Source organism: Lontra canadensis, unplaced genomic scaffold (genome assembly GCF_010015895.1).
Source record: "Lontra canadensis isolate GAN:19392208 unplaced genomic scaffold, GSC_riverotter_1.0 scaffold25, whole genome shotgun sequence".
Taxonomy (NCBI): Eukaryota; Metazoa; Chordata; class Mammalia; order Carnivora; family Mustelidae; genus Lontra; species Lontra canadensis.
In genome coordinates this window covers 7,396,888-7,419,930 of record NW_022631019.1, presented here as the reverse complement: position 1 = coordinate 7,419,930, position 23,043 = coordinate 7,396,888, and the positions used below count along the sequence as shown (strand labels likewise).

The 23,043-nt window shown below is 58.8% G+C and overlaps 1 protein-coding gene across 3 annotated transcripts in view; it reads left to right on the top strand.

The window, feature by feature from the left end:
- Positions 1-23,043, top strand: part of CASZ1 (castor zinc finger 1) — a 144,917-nt gene that overhangs the window by 90,907 nt on the left and 30,967 nt on the right. The window contains exons 1-2 of one of the 3 annotated variants that reach the window (XM_032863381.1): positions 677-856; positions 1,300-1,338. In XM_032863381.1, the coding sequence (XP_032719272.1) occupies positions 808-856; positions 1,300-1,338 (88 nt within the window). In that variant the 5' untranslated portion in view covers positions 677-807. Of the gene's footprint in view, positions 1-676; positions 857-1,299; positions 1,339-23,043 lie in introns of those variants that run through there. The other 2 variants (XM_032863383.1, XM_032863382.1) reach the window with 2 other exon arrangements.

Below are 23,043 nucleotides of genomic sequence, written 5' to 3'. Positions count from 1 at the left end.
CCTCCTTGCGACCAAAGAGCCCGGCCACCACCCCCACCATGAGAGTCGGGTAGGAGGGGAAACACAAGCCCTGGTACCGCCTCACCTAGAGCCCACAGGGCGCTCGAGAGGGAGCACGGGGGCGCGCGACCGAGCAGGCGCGACCCCGAGGCGCTCACACCTGCGTCCGCCCTCGCGGAAAAGTTTGCGCGGCCGCTCGCCCCGCGAGCCTTGGGCCTGCCGGCGCCCGGAGCGAGTCCGCGCGCGGCCGCCGTCGAGGGGCGCGCGCGGGGCCGGGACCCGGGCGCGCGAGCCCGCCGTTGTCCGGCCAGAGTTGGCGCGGGGACGCGAGCGCCGCCCGCCTCGCCCCTGCCGCCCGGGTCCGCGCGCCGAGTCCCCGCCTCCCTACTCCCGAAGTCTAAGGTTTGGGGAATCACTGAACCAATGAGGCGGGCCGCCCGAGCGGGTGTGCGGAGCCGCCCGCGAGCGCGCACGCGGCGGGGCGCGCGTGCGGCGCGGCCGGCGGACGGGCGAGCGCGCGCCCATTCACTCCAGCACCGCGGCGGGCGGGCGGGCGCGCGCGCGGGCGGGCCGAGCTCTGCTCTTTCACCTGCCGGGGCGGCGCGGCTCGGCCCGGAGGAGGCGGCGCCGCGGCCGCCCTGCCAATCACCTCGGCGCCTGGCAGCGCCCCCGGCCGCTCCCGCCCGCCCGCTCCCTCCTGCCAAACTGTTACCCTGAGTGTTACCGTCAGGAGCAATGACATCAGGGCTTTAAAACAACTTGTTATTCGGGGAGTAATCAGTTGCAATTAGGCATTAATTAAGTATTATGAAAGTTGATTATTTAAGTGAATTCGGCTTTCGACTCTCCGACTATGGTGAGTACGGCAGTGGGGCGGGGGAGGGCAGGGGGCGCAGCCGCGGGGCTCGACCCCGGCGCGGGCGGGGGGCGCGGGCGGGGCCGGGACGGGACGGGCGCAGGCGGGGGGCCCCCCCTCGGCCTCTCGGGCAGCTCGGGCCCCCCGACCCGGGCCGCGTCTATAAATAGTTTCTCTTTTAGTTTAATAAACTCGAGAGCCGAGAGGAGCTGCTCCGAGTGTGCAATGCCGGAGCGTGAGAGCGACGGGGGAGGGAGGGAGGGAGAAACTTTCGCTCTCCCTCCCGGGTCCCCCTGTCACTGCCGTTCGGGTCCCGGGGACTCGTCCGGCCCTCGCTGGGGGTTGCGGCGAGCGGAGGGGGGCGGGAGAGGGGCGGCGGGGGCCACTGCGAGAGACTAAACAGATGTTTTTTCTTTCCCTTCTGTTTTTGGCGTTCCTCGAAGAGTTTGGGACCAAAGAGAGGAGAATGGATCTTGGTACAGGTACCGGCGGTGGGAACGAGGGGAGGCTCTTTCACTTTTCTTTCGGTTCTTTTACGGAAGTTAGTATTTTTAGCCCAATGAAGTAGCAGCTGAGCAGGGGGTGGGGGCTGGCCTGGAGAGGGTCCGGCGCCCGCTGCGCTTCTCGCCCTGGTTTCTGGATTGCGAGGCTTCGGATGATATTATTGTTATTATTTGTTACTTGCTTAGTGACTGTGACTAATTTGATGCTTGTCATTATGAAAGAAGAGAGGGGAGAGGGAGCTGGGGGGCACCCAAAGAGAGGATTTAGGGGGTTTTTGTGGGGGTTTTTGTTCTCCGTGTTTTTTGAATGGCTCCGTGTTTAGTGTGTGGTGTGTTTTTCTTTTTCTCCTGCAAAGATTGTGTGTCAGGCTGTGGGGTGTGTGTTTTTATTTTTTTAGTGGGGGGTGGTTTAGTTTTTGAAAGCAGCGTCCTGTTGGGAAAGGTGGTTAGTCTGGTTTCGGGGCGACTGTCTCAAGGTAAAGGAATTTAATTTATTTGGGACAAGGCTGTGTCGGATGATCAAGCTGCTTATTATGGCTAATGAGTATTTTTCACCTGAGAATCCGTGGGATGAGGCTGCTGTTATCAGTTCAAAGTGAGGGGCCCAGGACTCTCTCCCATCCCCCTTTTGAGCTCCCCCCCAGGGGATACACCAGGCAAACTACTAAATTTGGACTCTGGGTTTTGGGGGGCCTAGTATGGCACCTAGGCTAGGGTTCCAGATAGCCTGATGCTGGCTTGGAGCAGTTTATCCTGATATGTTGGTGTTTTTTTCAGTTTTAATTTAATTTTTTTCAATATTTTGCTTCTCTTCCCATCTGGGGTTCCTGAGGGGGCACCTGAGGCCAGAGTGAGGTTTACCATAGGCTCTCAATTAGCCCTCTTTGTTGAAACCACATTGTGACCAGGACCCTCAGATCCTAGCCTAACAAAAGCCACCGTTGTCTTCTTAAACGTTTTTGAAAGAAGTCCGTAAGAAATAGGCTTATCATTCATTGAGGTTGATCTCTGAACCCTTGTGTCTCATTTATAGAAGGAGAGGTGGCAGTTGGGTTGTTGTTTATAATGGGCTCAAGTTCATGGCATTGCCCCTTGGGACCCATGAGCTGACATTTGACCTTCTGAGGTCAAAGGGGAGTAGGCGGAGAGAACAGGAAGGAGGCAGCACTGTGGGGCCCAGGGTGGGTGACATGGTGGTCAGCTTTGGGAAGTGGGTGTGTGTTTTGTGGGGAGGGAGATGTCTCAGAGTTTTGTGACAGTGTCCAACCAGGTGCGATCTCGGGTCTGTGGAGGGCCTCAGGACCTCTGTGCCCAGGGAAGGTGTGACACCCCCTGCTGGGCAAATCAGTGAAGGTATCTAAGGCCAGTGCTGCCACCCTGCCCCTCCCTGGCCTCCACACCCCAGAGAGGCAGTCCACCCCCACTCTAATCAGGTGTCTCATCACCTCCTTCCCTCGGGCCCCACCCCCTTTCTTCAGAAAAAGGGCCCCCACCCAACCAGCCAAGAAGCAGTCTTACAGATGGGCCTCTGCTTGTGGGCGGGCACAGTGGACCTGGGCATTACTCAGCTGGAAGGTGGACCCTCCTTGTCTTCCTCCCTCTAACTTGGCTGCCAGCTAGAGCGGACGTCCATCCTCCTGCCGTTACCCCAAACAGTGCCTCCCAGTCTGCTGTGAGCGCATGACTCCGAAGCCCTTCTGGAAGGTGTCCCCGACTGGAGAGAGAGCCTACCGGGCCTGCATGTGCAGAACCTCTTAGAGCATCTCTCCTGGGCCTTAGGGAGACTGACTTCTCCCAGCGCTCCAGGCATAGGCTCTGGAAACTTTTCCTAGAACCTGGAAGAGCCACTGAGATGGACTGCTACGTTCTCTAGCTGGAGCAGGGCTCTCCCCAGCAGGACCCAGACCTGTATCTGGCCACTCAGTGAGGGGAGGTTTGGGTGTCAGAGTTCTGACTGCTTCCTGGAGGAGTCATCTGGTGAGACCATCTCAGCCTTTTCTTTGAATTTGGAAGTTTCACTTAATTTCAGAACTTCAGAAGAAAAACATTTTTTTTCTCTCTCTTCACAAAAAAAGGGAAGCAGGTGGGAACTCTGAGATCCCCCTCAGAGCCCATCTCTGGCGTGACTCCGTGCTCACCTTCCCTCAAGATCTGGAAGGTACTTCTGGACCCAGCCATGGCCCGTGGTTTCACTACTGGCCAGGGTTCATTGCTGGGACTGTGAGGGGCTCTCTTCTTTGGGGGGACCCTGGACAGCTTCTACCGAGAGCGTCTGTAGCACAGGACAAGACTGGAGGCACAGGCTCCAAAGAGGTTGCTGGCACCAGGGACCCTACAAGCATTGGATTACGGGTTAATATCCTGTCCTGCCTCGGACAGGTCCAGGTCCTAAAGCATTCCGTTCAGAAGCCATTCAGTGGTGGCAGAACCTAGGCTTCTCAGGAGGGGACAACAGGACCTCAGGACCCTAAGGGGCCATGTGGACCCCTATTCCCCCACCATAGTTCAGCCAAGGGCTGGATCAATCTGGACGTCTTTAGCAATAAAAAATGCCGATGTCGTCCTAATTCACCAGGCCCCGAGATGACAGCAAATTTACATTTTTTAATTAAACTAGCAGCCAGTTTTTATGAGAGGGGGTTGGGTTATGCAAATCAAATGGTTGTGTACGGAAGATTAGGAGAGTTTGGGAATAAATTCCACAAATGCTAATAAAAAAAAAAAGGAAAGGGAAAGAGAGGAGGGAGGGAGGAGAGAGAGGAAGAGAGGAGGACATAGTTCCATTAGGCCCTTTTAGAGTGATTTCCCTGGGGGAGGGAGCCGGGCAGGGGAAGGGAGAGGGGGAGGGAGCTTTCAGACACAGGTAAATCCATCCTGCAGTTGGGAAGCTCCCCAGGGTTAGGCCCCACTAGGCTGATGACTCGGCCCCAACAAGACTGGAGGCAGGGGCACAAGGGCCGTGAAGCAACAGTGAAGCTTTGGGAAGGACTTTGCCCTTGATTCTCAGGGTCTGCTTGTAAGTGCCTGTACTCTGCCCAGGGAGAGCATGAGAAGAAGAGAGGCTGTCCAGGGCTAGAGCTGTATGTCAGGATCCAATCTAGGCCCTGCCAGGTCAAGGGCCAAAGAGGCAAGAGAGTGAGTTCAAGGGGATGGCCACAGATGGAGGGCCAGAGAGGGGTGGCACTGTCCACTTGGTAGTCTTGGGGTCAAGGTGAGGTCAGTGGGAGGAATTGGGGCTGCTCGCTGAGCCAGGCCTGCTTCTTTTTCCCTCGGATAAGCTCTGCTGGAACTCTGGGCCAGGACAGCCCTACCCCCACCCAACCCCCACGATTGCCTCCCAGCCCCAGCCTCAGCGGTGGAGGAAGCCTGAGCAGGTTGTCCTCAATTTTCCTTCCTCAAGCCTTTACTTGGCCAGATACACCCACTCGACCAGTCTAAGCTGGGGCCAGGCCCTGCAGTCAGGCTGTGCACCGGTTCTGCCAGTCTGCCGCAAGGGGTGGGTGCCATCTTGGCAGGAAGGAGCAGTCAGAGCCAAGGACAGAATGGGCTGACTCGGAAGTAGTGAGTTTCCTGGTACCATTCAGACAGAGGCTGGCTGTGACGTGTGCGGGGACTGGAGCATCAGATGACCTTTAAGGTCTCTGGCTCTCCAGCTCCCAGCTGGATCTTACTGGGAAGCTTCAGTGGGGGCAGTTCATGGCTCAGGGGAGTGGGGGGTGGTTGAGGGGATGGGGTGAGAAGCACATGGTTTGGGTCTTCTCTTTGGAAGAAGGCATTTGAGACCCGGGGCTCTGGACTGCCGGGTGGCCCTCGCACCAGCCCCAGTCCTGGTTGTGAGACGTCAGAGCAGAACACAGGATAAAAGCCCTGGCATAACCGTTCTTACAACAGGAGGCAGAGGCAGCAAGGGCAGATAGATCTGGAAGGATCCCTAGAAGGGCCCCACCCTGGGCCGTTTATTCCTGTAGGGACCAGCCAGGAGAACCCATTAACTCTCCTCTCCGAAAAGGGCACTGGGGCCACTTAGCCAGACCTCTTTGCCGCCTCGCCATCGCTGCCACTGTTTGCCCATCCCCCATGGCCAGGGAATCTGGCTGAGTTGCAGCTTGGGTTTTTATGATGGAAAAATAAAATAAATGGAGACACCTTTGGAGGGCTGAGTCACGCAGCAGCATCTCCTCATTAAAGCTGCTGCCCCTGGCTCAAGTCCCTGGGCTGGGGATCGGGTGGGGCCCGGGAAGATTCTGGGCGCCAGCTCCTCCGCCTGGACCCTGCCAGGTTAGGGGTGCGCCTGCCCCCCCATCAGCCTCCTCTGGCAGGCCAGCCATGCTTAGAGGGGTCGGGCCGTTTCTCCTCCCTACCCCCAACCCAGGGCCCCCAGCCTTGTCCTTCACCGCTGCCCTCTCTGAGCTGGTTTTCAAACCTTGACCGCCCTGGTGGGGGACGCATCTCCTTCTCATCTTTGGGGTTGGGGAGGGCAGTGGTGGAGGAAGTTGCTCTCTAGTATTTCCAGCCTGTGGGTCCCCCAAGGCAAGCAGCAGCTGTCCCGGGGTCCCTGGACCAGGGTACGGCAGGAGGAGTAAGGAGCAGGGGAGGAGGAGAAGGCTGGCCAGCCCAGGGGCAGAGGACGGCCTGCATCCCTTGGACCGATTGGGAAAGGCAGGCACTTGGTCCAGCATTCACCTTCTGGCTTCCCGGTGGCATCCTCGGGGGTCATCGTCGCCCCCTGCGTTCATCAGCTCATAGTGTCCCCTGTCTGGAGGAGACCCCATGCAGGTGGTGAGGCTGGCTATTCAGAACGTGTTAGGATAGAACCTGCTAGAGTTGCCGTAGCAGCAAAGCCGCCTGGTCCTTCCCTGTCCTTCCCTGCCGTCTGGTGGAGGGAGACAGGTGTGTCCATCTGCCACCAGGGGCAGAGGAGCACAGGGCGGAGAGCCCCAGGAGCTCTGTGAAGGAGTGGCCTTTGAACTTGGTAAAGGATGGGAAGTAGTGGGACAGAGGACATAGGCGGGATGTTCCCTGCACCCCCCCAGCACCTTCTGGGATTCACACGGCCTTGCTTCCCTTGCCTTCTAGTCCCTGGCCACCCACCCCTCTCGCCCCCAGAAGAACTCCTGCGTCCCATCGTGCAACCACAGCCTTCTGCCCTTTTCCTCCAGGCCGCCCAGCTCCCTAAAGGCAGGACCTCCTGCCTACTTCGTCCCTCCTCCTTACAGCCTCATACCCAGTTGGCCCTGGAAAGACATAGCAGATAAGAGGCTGGCTGGGGGCCTGCATCTCTGAGGATCTGGTTAGACCCACGGCAGGGGTGTGGACGTCCAGGTGGCACTCAGACTTCTGGACCTTGGCCCCCAGAAGGTCAAGCAAAGTGCTTGCTTCTGCTACTCCTGCTTCTAATGGCCACCATTAGAGTTAGCTCTGTGTTGACATCCCCTCCCAGCACTCGGTCTGGGGCTGGTCTCGCGCCTTCCCACTGTTAGTGCTGGTGGAATTGATTGATTGATGTACCTCTTCGCCAAGTGCCTCCCGGCTTCTTAGTGGGGGCAGAAGGAGGCAGGCAGGAAACATTGGCCGGTTCCCCTGGGACCTGGGTTTTAGCTCCTTGAGAGCTTTCTATAGCCTGGTTTACAGGAAGGAGTAGGGCTGGGATTAAGGATGACACGAAGGGGGTCCAAGGATAAAGATAGGCATTTTATGGTTAGATGGGGGCCTCCATTAGCTAGCTACTCACTGTGACTCTGGCTTGGGCCTGGGAGGGTCTTTGGTGCCTGCAGCCTGCTACCCTGTGAAGGGCAAGCAGGCAGTGACTGATGTATGGTCTGGGACTCCACCGCCCCCCCTCCATCTCCCCCCAAGCAGACCTCACAGCAACATGTCCATCCTCTGTAGGTCCTTGTCCCAGGACCTCCCAGGTCCCAGGAGCCCTCCAACTAGGTAGACGCTGTGCCAAAAAGAGGGCCCAGCCTGCATTGCCGAGACCTCGGACCTCTGTCCCCTGGCGTGGCGTTGGGGCCCCTCCTGAGCTGGCTGTGGTTCTTAGAGCATCCCATGGGCTGCCTCCTGGGAATTCTTCTGGCCCCACAGTCTCGGCTGGTGCCATGGGCTGCAGGCTGCTGAGATTCTCCTGAAAGCCAAGAGGGCCCTCCCTGTTGCCTTCTGGCCTGAGGCTAGGGCACTGACTGGCTTTGGGGGAGCAGAGTAGAGCAGAGGAGTGGACGCATTTGTGTTGCTAAAGACCGGGGATTCCCAGAGGAAACCTTCTTGAGCTGAGCTTTAGCCCACATTGGCCTTTCCTTATAGGGCTTTCGGGGGCCCCCCCGGGAGGGAATGTGCTGCGTGCAAACTGGCGATGAGTAAGTGGGGGTCCACCACCTCATGGCTGCCGGAAGTACATCTCCTTGGCTAGATCATCACCTGCCGGTAGACCAGGGCCTGCCTCCCTGTCACCCCCTCAGCCCAGGGCCACAGCAAGCCAGGTGGGCTGCCTGGGGGAGGGGTTGGCCAGGTGCCCTGCTGCCCAGCAGGGGGCGCCCCAGCGTATCTGCCCTAGTTCTAAGGACAAGGATGCTGGTCCCCTGTCTGGTCTGAGCCTTCTGGCCGTGGGTGGGGGGAGGGATAGCCTCCCCTCCCCACCCCCAGAGGTTCCTTGGCTGAGTTTGTTTTGCCAGGGTGACCTGTTTAATCATCTCATTTTCTGGTGGCCGTTTATTCCTCGTTTCCACGGTTACGGCCCCATTAAGGGGAGAAGCAATAAGGCAGCGAGTCAAACAGGTAATAAAAACATTAAGGCCCATGTGCACTGAGGGAGGGCGGGTGGGTGGAAAGGGGGCTCAGTGAGGTGAGACGGCCCAGGGAGAAGCAGAGGTAAGAGGCCTCTGGCCTTGTCCTCCAGAGGCCACCAAGAGGGCTCCTGGCCGGTGGAAGCAGTGGACCGCTCACCATGGCCTGGCTTCTGAGCTGTACCCTTTGGGGGCTGAGACCCAGAGCTCGCTCAGAACCGTCCCCAGCCCTTGGTGCCCTAGCAACAGGCTATATGTTGGGAAGTAGCACAGGAAGGAGACCCGTGAGAGTGACAGAAGCCTCCCCCAGGACTCCTCCGGCCAGGCTGTGCAGCCCGGTTGCAGGCCTCACCTCGCCCTCCCTTGATGGGGGTGGGGGATGATTTCTGACATTGCTTTGAGCACTAGAACTTTTTTTCTGCCAACTTTATCAGAAAGCATATTTGTGGTGAGTGCTGCTAACAGGGCCAGTCTGGTGAGTAAATATTCCTGGTGTGGACAGCCCCGTGACCTTGAGAAGGAGGACCGTCGCAGGGGGGCCAAGGGCATGCAGGGGAAAGGAGATTGAGTGGTCCCGGTGCTGTTGGGGGGCCCCCTAGGATGGGGTGAGGAGGCCAAAGTGTTTGGGTTTGGCCCTAACAGTCTCTTCCCAGCAGTGTGGTCCGCCTCAAGCTCGAGTGACACTTGGCTCAGGCTGGCGTGTGTGACTTTCCCGCTGGTGGACTGGGCTGGGAGCCCTTGGTGTTGCTCCCACAGAGGAGTTTCTGGCAGGTTCTCCTCTGGGCTCCATAGAGACGCGGCCCTCCCTTCCTTTCGGAGATGGAAGCTAAAAGGAAAGTCAGCCTCTTGCCAAGGCCGTCTGCACCCAGGGGCACGTGCCTTCTTCCCTAGGGGCCTCCTGAGTGACCCCAGCCCCTCTGGGTGGCCCTGGAGATTGACAAGTGAGCAGCCAGTCCATGGGGCTGACCGGGAGGGGTGGGGGAGAGACGGAGTCTTCTTCAGCCGGGACGAGTCGGGCTCCGGGACAGTGCTTATGTGTGCTCGAGCCCGTAGCTGCTGCCCCAAAACTTTGGGTCAGTGGCTCAGAAAGAAGAGCAGGGGCCCGTGGGGGAGCCTCTGGGTGAGGAGCGCCTGCTTTCTTTTTCTCCCCAGTGCCCCGATCCTTTGCAAACTCACCGAGGTCTGCGTCTCCAATTTTTAATTTCAAAGTTGATTTCTGACTCGAGAGGGAGAAAGAGAGGAAGGTCTGGGAAATGGGGGAAACCCTCTGGCTGGGAAGTGTGTCTTGGGAGCGGACCTAGATGAGTTAATATTCCGAATCAAACAATTAAAAATAGAAAATGTGCCCGCGGTCCCAGCTGCTGAGGCTTTTCAGCAACTGCCACCGGGAACTTCACGGGGCAGGTGGTGCTGGAAAGGCATTTTTCCACAAATAGCGAGTATCAGACAGTACTGCGTGCCCCGCGACCAACTTCCCTCCCAGGACCCAGGACAGGTGTCTAGGGGCTCCCAGCTCTCCCTGAGCTCCCCTCATGGCCTGGAGCCCGGGGTCTGTGCAGCTTCAGGGCAGCCCTCCTCCCCTGCGGGGCCCAGCCACAGCAGTGAGGTCATCGCCAGATGCCTTGCTAATTGCTTTAAGAATCTAACTTAAAATAAGATGAAAACTTATATTCCTGGGTGAGGCGTAATTTCCCATCGAATAGTAAGTTAATGGAAGGGTTATACCAGAGGGCCTGGCTGGGAGGCCGTGTGCTCATCAGATAAAGCCAAGTGGCTTGGGTAGAACAGGTCTAGAGTCGGGGTCCCCTAAACCTCAGGCCAGGCCCTGCCCCCCGGCTCCTCTCACGCTTCACCATGGCCTGCTGAGCCAAGAGGACATGTCCCATGCGTGCTCAAGTCGCCATCAATGCTGGGGACCGGCTTTTCAAAGCCCTCAGGTGGGAGAGGCTCGAGTCTGATGTCCCTCAGGCATGAGAAGGCTCTGGGTAGTCAGTTCACCCAGGAGCACGTTTTGGGCATCAAGAGAGCACGTCTCTTGACACTCAAGAACACAGAGCTTCAGGAGCACTTTCCAGATCCCAGCATGGTGACCAGCCGCCCTAGTTCGCCCAGGACCGGAAAGACCCACATCTTGTGAATACCTGAGTTCTGGAGGCGGGTGGACAGGCTGATTGACACGGCCCCTCCCTTGGGGTCCCGGAGAGCCCAAGCACCTCCTGGACTAGACTGCTCTCTGTCCAGGATGGGTGATTTACGACAGGCACCACCTAAAACCCCCAGCTTCTAGGGCTGCTGCCTTTGGCGAGGCGCGTGTGAACTCAAGCGGGTATGACACAAGCCTTCCCAGGCGGGACGAGGTCCCAGGCGGGAAGAGGCACTGCCTCGGAGCCTCTGCTGGGCGCAGGAAGGGACTTGCCCCTGGGCACCCACCTCCATGCCCCGCCCCTTTCCGCTGAGCCCTTCCCCCTATGGCAAGGATGGGCTCCCGGGGCAGGATCACGACAGCAGAGCACCTGCAAGTTTACCTAGTGCCTACCCGCCTTCCGAGAGATTCCGAGCTCTCCACGTCTAATACCGCAGTCCCCGGGAGAAAGACAGGGAGTTGTCCTGTGGCTCAGAGACAGGGATAGGTCAGGGAGTGGGGCTGCCTCCCATGGGGAATAGAGTCTTGCCGGAGGACCCCTCTGCTGGCAGCCCAGTCCTAGATATCTCCCGTGCTGTTGGGCCCACTGCCCCAAACATCTCTGGGTCCCCCCTAGATCCCGCCTGTAACCTGTGGCACACCCTGGGCCTTCCCTGCAGAATAAAATGCACTTTTTCACACGGTTACATTTTGAGCTTTTTGGAGGAAGCCTCCCCTCGAGGCACTCGTTACTGCCTATCTCCTAAAAAAGGGACTCCCCTTCTGTTTGCAGGGAAGGGTTGCAGAGGAGTGGGAAAACATCCTGACTTGTCTCTTTGGTGAAATGGAAATGAGCAGACTGGACCCTGGGCCCTTCAGGAGGAGAGTCTAAATGAATGGGCATTCCCCTAGGAGATAGGACAGCAAAAGCGTGTTTGTCAGATGTGTTTCTGTGTACGCATAGACTTCGCTGGAGGGAAGATCAGGATGTTTCCCCTGGTTCACCAGGAGACACTTGCAGCTCAGCGAAGGGGTGCATATCACCATTGGCCTTCACGGCTTCTAGAAGCAATGGGGCCTCCTTGGGAACCATAGAGGATAAACTTGCTGCTGTCCCTGCCTGGGGTTTGAGCCCAGGGGCTGTACTGAGTATGGCAGGTGTAATCCTAGAGAGGACCCGCTCCTTTCCCCGTGTTGCCCACACTGCTTTCGGAGGGAGGGAGGGAGCGGCCGGGCGCTCTGGGGCGGACTAAGGCTGCTTGAGTGGCCTCTTCCAGGCTCCTACAGCACACCTATCACCCCCCCCACACACCGCCACCCCAGAGGAAGGAATTATGGGGCATTAGGACTGAGAATTCCTAGTCTAAACAACTCAGGAAAGCATGTTCCAAGAGTGAGCCAAGCCGGAACCTCAGCTGGTGTGAGCCTGGGTTGTAACTACAGGGACAGGAGCTGCGAATGTTCCGTGTTCTACGGCAGTTGCTGTTCAAGCAGACTGACTGGGGAACTCCTGCCTTTGGGGATCTGAGTGGGCCCTCCTCTGTTCATCTTCTCTCACCCCTGGAGGGGAGGGAGTGAGGCTGGGTTAGACAGAGGGGACAGCCGGCCAGCCAGCTCTAGAAAGGCCGGTGGACGGAGCAGGAGACAGGAAACAGGCAGCCTGGGAACACCCAGCCCCCGGCCAGAGGGTACAGCCTCTTGCTCAGTCTGCATGGGCCCCTTTCCCTGGGCCTGCCTGATTGGAAGGGTCACTTTGGGGGAGACCCCAGGGCAGGGCCAAGAGCCCAGAGAAGGGACCCAGGATGGTTTCTGTTTCGGGGTCCCTTGGGGCCCAGGGGCAGCTTGAGACAGGCTCCTTGCAGGGAAGGTGTTAACAAACAGCAGGTGATTAAACATGACAAGCGGTGACATTTCTGTGCAGGGTTCTCGGTCCCGGCAATGCCAAGAATGAAGCTATAAACCCTGACATTTTGTGTTATGCACTGAGAGGTTTTTAATAGACCTCTCTCTCTCCTCCCCAGTCAACTTCTCCTTCCCTCTTCTCCCACACGTCGTAGCCACTGCCCCCACAGAAGCCTCCTGCCTCTCCATTCAGCCTGGCCTCAGGGAGCCTCCAATTCCGGGGTCTCTGCTGGCCTTGGCCTCTCCCTCCCTCACCCTGGAGCTGTTCTCCTGGGCAGGGCCAGCTTTCCCTGCTCTCCCAGCTCTCCCACTGCCCTCCACAGCCCCTCCCTCCGCTTTGATCTCTCCCCGCAGCCTGCACTCCCTTCTCCTTTTTTTGGGTCCTGATCTCACAAGCCTCACCCTCTGCTGTGGCTGTCCCGGTTGTTTGCAGTTGTTTGGCAGGTGTCTGTCCCTGTGCCCTCTGTGTGTTAATAACATTTTCAGACAGACTTGAGAGGGGCTGCAGGGAGGTGGTGGGGCTGTGGATGGGATTTTCCCCCCATCTTTTTTCAATTTCTTTTCTCCTTTTTGGGACAGAGACAGGAGGTGGAGGGAGAGCCGGGCAGCACAGTGCAAACAGTTGCTGGATTGATTCCGAAGGGGCCTGGCTGGTAACAGTTGTTCCTCTCCCAGAGAAATGTTGGAACAACTGGGGCCTCTTTTGTTCTCGAGGCAGAGCCCTGCGAAGGGCATTTGGAGGTGAGCCTGAGGCGCAAGAGGGTCAGAGACCCAAAAGCTTCAGCCTCTGTCCCACACCAGGAAGGAGAGGTTCCTAGAGCTCCACGGGGCCTGCTTGGTACAGAAACCCGGCCACAACCACCCCCGCCCAACCCCGTCCCTGCTCTTCCCCTCATGAACTTAAGAAGCACTTAGTTTTTTGTATTCATTCAGTAAATATTTATTTGGGTCAGGCGCTCTGCTAAAACAGTAGTCCCGTCCTACAGATCCTGCAGTCTAAGGAGATAGGAGGGTCCTTAAGAAAGTCATTACCAGGGGCGCCTGGGTGGCTCTGTGGGTTAAAGCCTCTGCCTTCGGCTCAGGTCATGATCCCAGGGTCCTGGGATCGAGCCCCACATCGGGCTCTCTGCTTCGCGGGGAGCCTGTTTCCTCCTCTCTCTCTCTCTGCCTGCCTCTCTGCCTACTTGTGATCTCTGTCAAATAAATACATAAATATTAAAAAAAAAAAAAAGAAAAGAAAGAAAGTCATTACCAAGCTGCACACGGAGCAGGGCGTCAGGAGAGGAGGAGGCCAGGGCCCTACAGAGTGTGGTGATCTCAGAGGGCTTCCAGGAAGAAGTGAAATTTCACCTGGGATGCCGGAAGGGTGCATGGCTGCATGGAGGTCCCCGTGGGGTTAGCTGGGCCCTGAACTGAAGGAGGTTGTGGGGGTGGGGCTGCTGTTCCCCGTTCCACAGGTGCTGGCGGGCGGGCCAGGGCTGGGCGGTGAATCGTGCCAGCCCACGAGGGCCGTGCTCCTTCAAGCTCTGGCCGACTGGCCCGGGACTGGCTCTTCCAGCCCCCTCCTACCAGGTAGACCTGTCTGTGCCCGGACCGCGCTTGACGGCAGAGCAGGAATGGGCTCAGCCCGGAAGTCAGCAAGTGCCATGGAGGGGTGGGCTGCTCCCAGTTCGTCCTCCCGATGCCTCAATGAAGAGGGGGCAGGAGAGAGTGTGCAGACCCACGGGGGGCGCAGAGCTGCTGCTGGAGCCCAGGGGAGTCCAGCTGGGACTGTGGCACGAGTCCGGGTATCTGCTTACTACCCGCCTCTTACCTCCTGCACCTGCTGGCCTCCATGAGGCCCTCCTCGAACTCACAGCTGGCCTTCCATGGTGCGCAGAAGGCTCCGAGGCTGGTATGTCTTCCCCAGGAGACTCTGAGCCCTCTGACACCTGGAACCGTGCTCCCCGAGTCCCTAGGGCCAGCTGGACTCTGGGAAGTATCTGCCTGTGGGTACTTGGGATGTATCAGAGAAACTCAGCCGGGCTGTGAAAGAGGAGGATGTGACCGACCCTTAGAAGTGAGGAGCCCAGAGACAGAGCAGGGCGCCCCTGGTGTCCGGGAAGCCAGGCTCTGGGGGTCCAGGGTCAGTTTCCTCACCCAACCTGAGCTGGCCCCACACCCCAGAGTCATTCAGCCATAGCAATGGGGCAGCCATAAGGCCCGCTGTCTAGAAGGGCCTCACGGAGCCTTTAGAGCGATTTCTTCCCTACCTTGCTCCACCTGTGCCCAGAGGTCAGCCCCGGGACACCTTGCCTCCATACCTGTTCCCTGAGGAGGACCAGGTTAGCTCCCGGGTCCATTGTTAAATGGTCCAGGGCAGATTTCAGCCGTAACTCCCCATCCCCACCCCATCCCCACACTATCCCCACACTGCCTTTTTGCTAGATTTGGCCTGGGTCCCATAATGCCACCCCTTGTCATCCACTTCTCAGAGTCCAGCCCAGACCCCAGGAAGGTCCCAGAGGGTCAGCCTTCCAGGCCCTTGGGTAGGCGAGAGGAAGGAGGCGTGCAGAAATGGGAGAGGAGGGGAGTCCCAGAGCCAGGACTTGGCCCCCTGCCCCTGTAGATCCGGAGCCAGGTTTTACTGTAATCCCTACATCCTGTTGCAGATCCTTAATCAGCTGGAGCCCAGGTTGGGCCGGACCCTGTGGTGACACTCAGGGCTGTAGGATAGAAAACCTGAAGTGGAGCTTCCGGAGTTGGGGTTGGGGGCTGCGAGGAGGAGGCAGGTGGAGGAGAGGAGAAGAGAGCCAGTGCAGGCACAGGATGTGGACAGAGCCCAGAGCCGCCACCCACCCGACCCAGGCTGGGGGTGGAGGAGCAGCTGTTGCAAACTGGGAACCAGGGATATGAGAGGACGAGGAGGGGCCCACACGGGGCCCCCTGGAGAACACTAGAGTCTGTGGGGGCTGCTTGCATGGTCTGTTAGCACCATTGAGACAGCTGGCCCTGGAGTCGCTCAGATAGTGAGCAAGGACTCCAGCCTGGAGAAAGCAGGGAGGGGACCCTGGGTGCTGTGGGTTCCAGGGGTCTCCACCAACCAGGGCCTAAGTGCAAGGCAGGAAGGGCTTCTGTCCTCTCAGGAGCTCTGCTTCCTGAAGAGGCCTGAGGCAGGGGACTTAGAAGGGTCCCATGGGGGGCTTGGGCGGCCAGGGGACTAGGCTCCTCCAGGGAGCAGCAGGGGCCCCTGAGCAGGAAAGCAGGATCCCAGGATCCGCCATTCCTTCAGCCAGGAGCTGCCGGCCCCAGGCCCTGGCTGTCCAGCCCTGCTCTGCTTCGCAGTCTCTGCGTGAGTCAGGGGAAGGGTTGGGGGCCTGGGGGCGTGTACCCCTCCTGGACCTCAACTTTGCCTGCCCCCCACCCCCCGGAGCAGTGGTGGAGTGGGATGGGGGAAATGCCCAGACCACAGCCAGCCAGGGAGCGCAGGCCAGGAGTGGGCTGGCTGGCAGCGGGCTGGCAGACGGGCGTCTGTCCTGCCAGGGGCCCAGGCTGGCTACGCAGACAGCCTCTTTTCTATATGGAAATGAAGAATTTAGGCTAATGGAGCTCAACCATCTCTAATTTTGCGATGGCAGGAGGATTTTGATTGAAAGTAATTAAGCAAGCTAGCTGTAAAATTAATTAAAGCAAAAGGGGGGGATTTTTTATTGGATTGGATAGCGATATAGCGTCTGTCAGGCGGGGGACGGATGGGGGTGACCTGAATCCTCTGCCCTCCCCCCTCCCACTCGGGACGTTTATGTCACTTTAATCTCCTTACAGCGGCTGCTGTGCATTTGTTTGAAATAATCAAGGAAATATGGTCAGAAATTGTCAGCTTTCAGATCTAATTTACCTGACGGCCCCTGCGCGAGCCGGCGCGGCCCGGGGAGTGAGCGCGCGTGAGCAGGCGGGGGAGCCTGAGTGGGCACAGAGGACACCGGGCTCTCCAGCCCCCTCCCCAGACCCAGGCCCCCTCCCAGGGCAAAGGGAGGGGCTCCCCAGGCCTGGGGCCACCTCCCTGGGACAGGCCCCCACCCCACCCACCTGCTGCCTTCCCCTTGAGCTGTAACCAGCTTTGGGTTTAGGGCTATAGGATCAGGGAGGTGACGGTAATTCCTTACTCCAGATGGCTGACAACTGCTAAACCCCTCCACCAGGGCCACAGTTTTAAAAATACTCCTAAATTAGTCCCCTCATGTCGTTGGCAGCCTCAGCAAGGGGATTGTGGAGATGGGCTGTAGGGAGGGTAGGACGGCAGCGTCCCCCATGGCACCCCTCTGCCACCTGCTGCCGTCCCCACCTTCTCGCCCGGGGCTGCTTCTCTCACAGGCCTTTCCTCTAAATCCCAGAATGGTGCTTGGCCCTGTTTTCCCCTTCACAGAACAAATTGCAAGATCTGGGGGTCTCAGTCTCTGCAAGAGGAGGGTCCCCTCCCTCGAACACACATGCTCCCCGCCCTGAGCCCAGGCAGGCTCTCCCTCAGATGGCCACCCCCATGTCCTGCCCCTTTTCCAGGGCGTGAGCCAGGCCGCATGCACCCCTCGCAGGCCCTGCACCCTGGAAGTGTTGGTTCAGAGCCATTTGGGGTCCTTGCCCAGGTGGGCCACTATGGGGTTGAAGCTTTTCCAGCAGGGAAGCCCTTGTGGGGTTTGGGGCCAGTGGGTCCTGGAGCAGTCAGTCTGCGAGGGCCGCAGAAAGTTCCCCTTTAAAGCACCAATGGGGAGCAATTTGATCTGCTGGTCATGGGAGGGGCCCAGGTGGGGAGCTGAGCCTCTGGATTTGTCTGGTCCTCCCGAGTTAGTGACGTGGGCTTCTAACGGTCGAGCCTCTCAACCTCCTGGGCCTCAGTTCCCTTCCAGTTCTAAAGGTCTATGCAAATCTAGGGCAACCTGTGCTCTGATTGGTGCAACCCTTGGAGCTCCTTGTCCAGCCAGAGCTCCTTGCCATGCCCCTGGGATAAGGGAAAAGGTGGAAGATTCTAGAAACAGAGCAGATTAGGATGAGCAGTCTTCTCCCAATTTGCCCCCACATTACAACACACCTGTTAGAAGCCCACTGGCCCCACCTGCCCTCCTTCCAGCAGTCCTTATCCTAACCCTGACTGTGTCTGCCGGCTCCACCCCAGCTTTGGTGCTGGGTGACTTGGTGGGGGGCCTCCTCCAGGAGCAATGGGGGGATTGAGCCCTTGACTTCCTTCCAGGCTGGCTCCCAAGCTGAGCCGCTGGGGGATTGGGAAGCATCGCCTGCCCCCTTCTTGAGTTCTCTCTGTCTGACCCTCTACTCTACCATGAGTCACTCATCTTGGGGCGGGGGTGGAGCCCCAAAGCACTCTGCCCAGGAAAGAGGGGGAGGAGAGCCCTTCTCCTACTGGCTCTTCTCCACGTCTTCAGGGCAAAGTTCTTCGTGCCTAAAGCCCAGGCGGCAGGGAGGTCATTTAGGCCCAGCACTCCCCTAGATGTACCTGCGGGAACTTGGTGAGAGGCAGGGGCACGGCCCTGCACCATGGGGGCCACTCAGAGCCAGAGTCCCTGCCCTTTTTGCCTGCCAGCTGCCCAGGAACTAGATCCCAGGAGACACAGAGCTAAGAGAGCATATCTGGCACCGACCCAGCGCCTCACCTCCACGTGTGGCTCTCAGAAGCTCATGTCTGCCCCCATAGCTGTGATGCAGGGGAATTGGCCTGGGACCCAGTGCCAGCGACCCAGTGGGGCTGCTTTCGCTGGTCCAGGGGCCGGTCTTGGCTTGGTGCTGGTCCGGGCCACTGGGGGCAGCCACCACGGTGGAGAGAGGCTCCAGCAGAGGTCAGATGCCCCGGCAGGCCTGGACAGGTTGGTGCACTGAGGCACAGGGAGGTGGAAGAGGCCAAGAGAAGGGTCAAGAGTGCTCTTGAGGGCGTCATGGTGTCCCCAAATTGGCCCTTTGCTCTGCCCTTGTGGGAAGAACTGCAGTTGCGGGTGCTGTACCCAAAACCGCTTTGGGAATGAATCCTGCGCGGTGAGGAGAGAGCTTTGTGCAGGGCCTTCTCTGGGAAGGACAGGCATAGGCAGTGGGCACGGAGGCGAGGTCCTCAAGACTAGCCCCGGGCTCTGAGATTATAAGGTCAGAGAGAGAGAGAGAGAGAGAACGCCCCACAGTACAGCCCAGGACAGCCCAAGGAGTCTGGGAGAGGGATGAAGTGAGGGCATCTGGGGGCTGCTAAGTCCGAGGCCCGCCCAGCAGCACCTGGTTCCCGTCACCCGGCCGGCGTTTGAGAACACACATGCACTGTGGCCTCCAGGGGTTCCCCCCTTCCTCTCTGGCCCCTACGGCTTTAGGAAAAAGCACAACGTGCTGGCCTTGTCCAGGTGGAGCCCCTCCTCTTTCCAGGGCTCCTTCCTGGCTCTCTGCCATCCCTATGGCCAGGTGTCTGAGCCTCTAGGCGGAGCTTGTGCAGGGAGAACCAGAGAGGGTGAAGGATGACTGGCTTGGCCTTGGACCAGCCCTCCAGGCCCGGCTCCCTGAGGCAGTCTTTACGTGAGGACTCCCCCCAGCGGGGCCCACCCTGGCCTCGATAGCCCCGAGCTTCCTCCCTTTGGGGCCCAGCCTGAGTGGGCTGATCTCCCTGCCACCGAGTGCAGAGACCAGGGTCTCTCCCCTGAGTCCTTGCTCGTGCTTCGTAGTGGCCAGAAGCTCCCAGAGAGATCTCAGGGGTATGCGGTGCCCCAGCCACAGGAGCCGGGAGAGCTACCTGCCCGACGGGGAGAGGGGCCCAGAGTGGCCGGGGTCCAGCCCTGGGAATCATTCTCGGCAGGGTCTGGTGATGCCCACAGGGCTCGCCCAGCCAGGGCCACGCTGGAGTTGGCTGGATGTGACCAAGGCACTGGGCTCCCGGAAGTGCCCGGGGCCAAGCTGGGCTCTGGCATGGCAAAGCCTGGGCTTGGCCGTTTCCTGCCGGCGTCAGGCCTTCTCTCTCTCTCCTGCTCCCGGGGTACCGACCCTGCTCCTCTGGGTCTGAGGAGGTGGGGATGGTGACCCCCCGCACAGCTTCGCGTGAGCGTCCCGGGCCCTGCTTCCCCTCCCTCCAGTCTGGCCAAGCTTCCTTACCCCTCAGGCCTGAAGCCTCCCTGGCCCCGGCCCGGCCCCGTCCTCCGTCCCCCCAGCTTCACAGTCGCATTTTGCTGCCAGCACAGGGCACTGAAAAACTGCTGGCACTGCCAAAAACCCTGTGTGCGTATGACTCCCCAAACATCCCTTTATTTTTATTGTTCTGTTAATTACTGTTTAAACTTTAATAAGTCACTTCGTCAGGAGGGGGGACCTGCCGTGAGCTTTTCTGTGCAAACACGGGCCCGGGAGTGACTCGGGTGTAATATAACCCTTTATGCGATGTGGGAATGTTTAGATTGTAACAGAAACTTGTTATTTTAATGACAGTTGGGGGGGGCATCTGAACACAGAAGGTGCGGAGGGTGGGCTCCCCTCAGGTCCCCACCAAGGGCTAGGGTGGCCTGGAGACAGCAAGGGTGCCCCTTGCTGCTGCCTCCAAGGACGCTGAGGGGCCCTTCCTGGACTGCCAAGGGTCAGGCCCGTCCAGAGGGAGAGATGCTTCCGAGGAGATGCTCCGGGACTCGAGGGCGGGAGGGCACTCAGGCCTCAGTAGCCTGGACAGCTGAGGGCCCCAGGAGTAAAAAGGGCTTTGGGGGTTGGGAGAAGCAGGAGGACCCAGAGTTCCTAGAGCTCGGGGAGGCTGGACTCTCTGCCCTGCCCGCGTCTGCCCCCAGGTCTGAGAGGGAGCAGCCCTCCCTGCTCCCGACACAGGGACCCTGCCCACAGTCACTGTCCAGTAAAGGGGCAGGCCCCACGTGCTCCATGGTGCTGTGCCAGACCGGTCACTCGATGCTATCCTTTCAAGAGCCCTGTTTCAGAGGAGGACACTGAGTTCCAGGGCAGAGACCAAACTCTGTCAGAAGTGGCAAGCTTTAAGAGGAGGACCGAGTTTCTGGTCTCAGTTTGATCTGGATGCAGCCAGAGTCCCCAGTGCCCAAGCATGGGTGTTATGGGAGGGCCAGGCACTGTCTGGCAATGGCAAGGCAGGGAAAGGCTCCAGGCTCTGTGCTGGGAACCGGGACCATCCCCCTCAGCCCTGGGGCGGGGCTCCCCACTTGGGCCCCTCCTCCTGCTCGCCATAGGGAGGAAGGGCTGCAAGGGGAAGGGGACATGGAAGTGAGGGTTGTCCCCAAGACTGGGCGTAGGACACATGCTCTCTTCCTCACAAGACCTGGCTCCATCTCAGGGAGTTGGGACTCGGGCCTAGGGTAGGGGCGATGGTAGCCAGGCCGCCCCTCTTGCTCCAGTGCCCCCCATCCTCTCTACCCAGAGGCACTCCTGTCCCATCCCCCTTTCCAGAGCAGGAGATAACCTGAACAGGGAGCCTTTCTCCAGCATCTGTGAGTCTCCTGCTGGGGTCTGAGGGCATCTGGGCCTGGTTTCCTACTTTGTCTTCGCTCAGTCCCTCCATCTGCCCGCGCATCCATCCATCCATCCATCCACAGAGCTAAGCTTCTGCTCTGTGCCAGCACTGGGTGCAGAAGGGCAGGACCCCATGCTTGCCCTCAGAGGCCCATGCCTGGTGGGGCTGGTGAAGGCGTGTTGGGGGAGAGCACAGCAAGGGGCACTGCCCTCTGGTCTGCCCAGGTGTTGGCCAGCCAAGGCAGAGACCCTTGCTCTCCCTCTGCTCTCTCCCCTCCCTCCACAGGCTGCTACCCCACGAGGGCCCCTCCCTGACCCTCCCAGTGGGCAGGGCCAGAGGTTCAGGGCCCAGGCTCCCTGGAGCTGGAGGCTAGAGCCCCCCAGATGGCAGCGGCGTGGGTCACGATTCGCTGAGGTTTTCCTTTTCCAAGCAGCGCGTTTCCCTAAATTGTCTTTGACTGCGTGCATGGGTAATGAAAGTTTATGCCCTTGTTAGAAGGACAGGCGGCCAGTTCCAGTTAGAACTGGGGCTGTCTCCCTGCCAGCCCCCCCGCAGCCCCCCTCCCCAGCAGGAGAGGGAGCAGGAGGAGCACAAGCAAGTATGTGTGTGTGTGTGTGTGTGTGCGCGCGCGCACACGTGTGCGCGCGTGTCCCCGCGTGCGTGCACACACATACACCCCCACCCCACTGCCCCGCACCCTGGTGGATAAGAAGGCTGTTAGGGGAAGGGAGAGGGGACAGGGAAAAAAGAAAAAAAAATTTCCATATTTGTGTAAGTTGCTTTAAAAGCATTTTATCATGTCATAAAAAAGGGAAAGTACTCTCAGAAATTGATCCTCTCCGCCAGCCCATTGGACAGAAGGACGTTGGGATGTTAATGGCCATCCTGCTCCAGGGTGGCTTATTAAAAAATTTATACATAAATGCTTAAAATTGCATAAATTATTTAAAAAAAACCAACAAAGTAAGCAATTTGAATTCCCTCTTTTCCTCCCCTTCGCTTGGTCCCCCTTCTGCGACCCCCCTTTTCCGGGCCCTCGGCATGGTCCTTCCGTTCCCCGGGGCCCCCCACCCCCCTCCTCGGGGCTCCCCTCCTGCTCCTTCCACTTCCCACCGCACCCCCAGCACCGTCCGCCCTGCCCTCCTCTGGGCTTTCCCAGCCTCACCCACAAATTAACGGAACAGCCGGCCCACCACCAGACACTCACATGCACACGCACTAATAAAAACACCACTAATAATGGCCCAAATCGCGAAATTAAATATTAAGGCCAGAAGAGGCGGACGTGGAGCTGAGCGCTGCCACCGTAGCCGAACTTGGAGCTGATGAGTGTGTCTCTCACAGGCGTGGAATGTCACCCACACATCCCGGAGACTGGAGTGGGGAGTTTTATGATGGTTTTTCATTGATTTGTTTCCCCAGCGCAGCTGCCGACCTCTATTGAGGGACAAACATAATCAGCACTGACGCAAATTAGATGGTTATTCGTTTTGAAAATTGACAGAAAAACAATAAAAAAGATGAAATGCTCCCAAATCAATAGATATAATGAAATTCAAATAATCCGAGAGATGAGGTCTCCATGGCAACTGATAATGTGGAAAAGAAAACAATTTAATAAAGGACAGACACACTTTGAAAACAGATTGGGCCCAGGGAGGGGGGCGGGCTGGCGGGCGGAGGGCTGGAGCGGGCTGGCGAGTGAAGGATCACTGTCCGTCCCAAGGACACCCGCCATAATTAAGCGAGGCTTTCGGCCCCAGAAAGTGCAGATTCAGGTTTTAATACACAAAATTATTTCAGGAGCAGTGAATCGGAAAGTCGTTTGTAATGACCTTCCTGAGAGGCCCGGGCGCGGGGCATGTTGGAGGCTGGGCGGCCAGGCCGGCTGAGTTATGGCATATTTGTGTTTTTATAGTGCGGAGGGGAGGGGGTGGGGGGGAGGGGGGGAGAAGGTTAAACAGTATTTACAGCTCAGTTGTTTTCAGAGAGGAAAGAGAAATAGAGTTCACGGGAGATGCTGCGGGCAGGCGGGCGGGTGAGCCGGGAGGCCTCCAGGGTGAGGTTGGAGAGGTGGGTCCCGGGTGGGCCGTCCCCCCTCGGGCCGCCTTGTCTGGCCTTGGGGATCCACAGAGGAGGCCAGGGGCGGCCTCTCCCACTCCGCTGCCTGCTGTGGCCCAGCCAGTGGGTCCTTCCAGGTCTGGGGCCTCTCGGGGTGATGACGGTAGGAGCCTGTGTCCAATCTACGTGCACATGCAGCCACACCTAGGGGAGGAAAAAGGTGGGGCGTCCCTATAGACAGGTGGCTCCGGCCGCTCTCCTAGCCTTGGCACCCTCCGAGGCAGCTAGTCACTCCTTCAGATGGTGCCACCCTGTGTCGGGGGCATGCCCGGCCTCGGGCGCGGCTG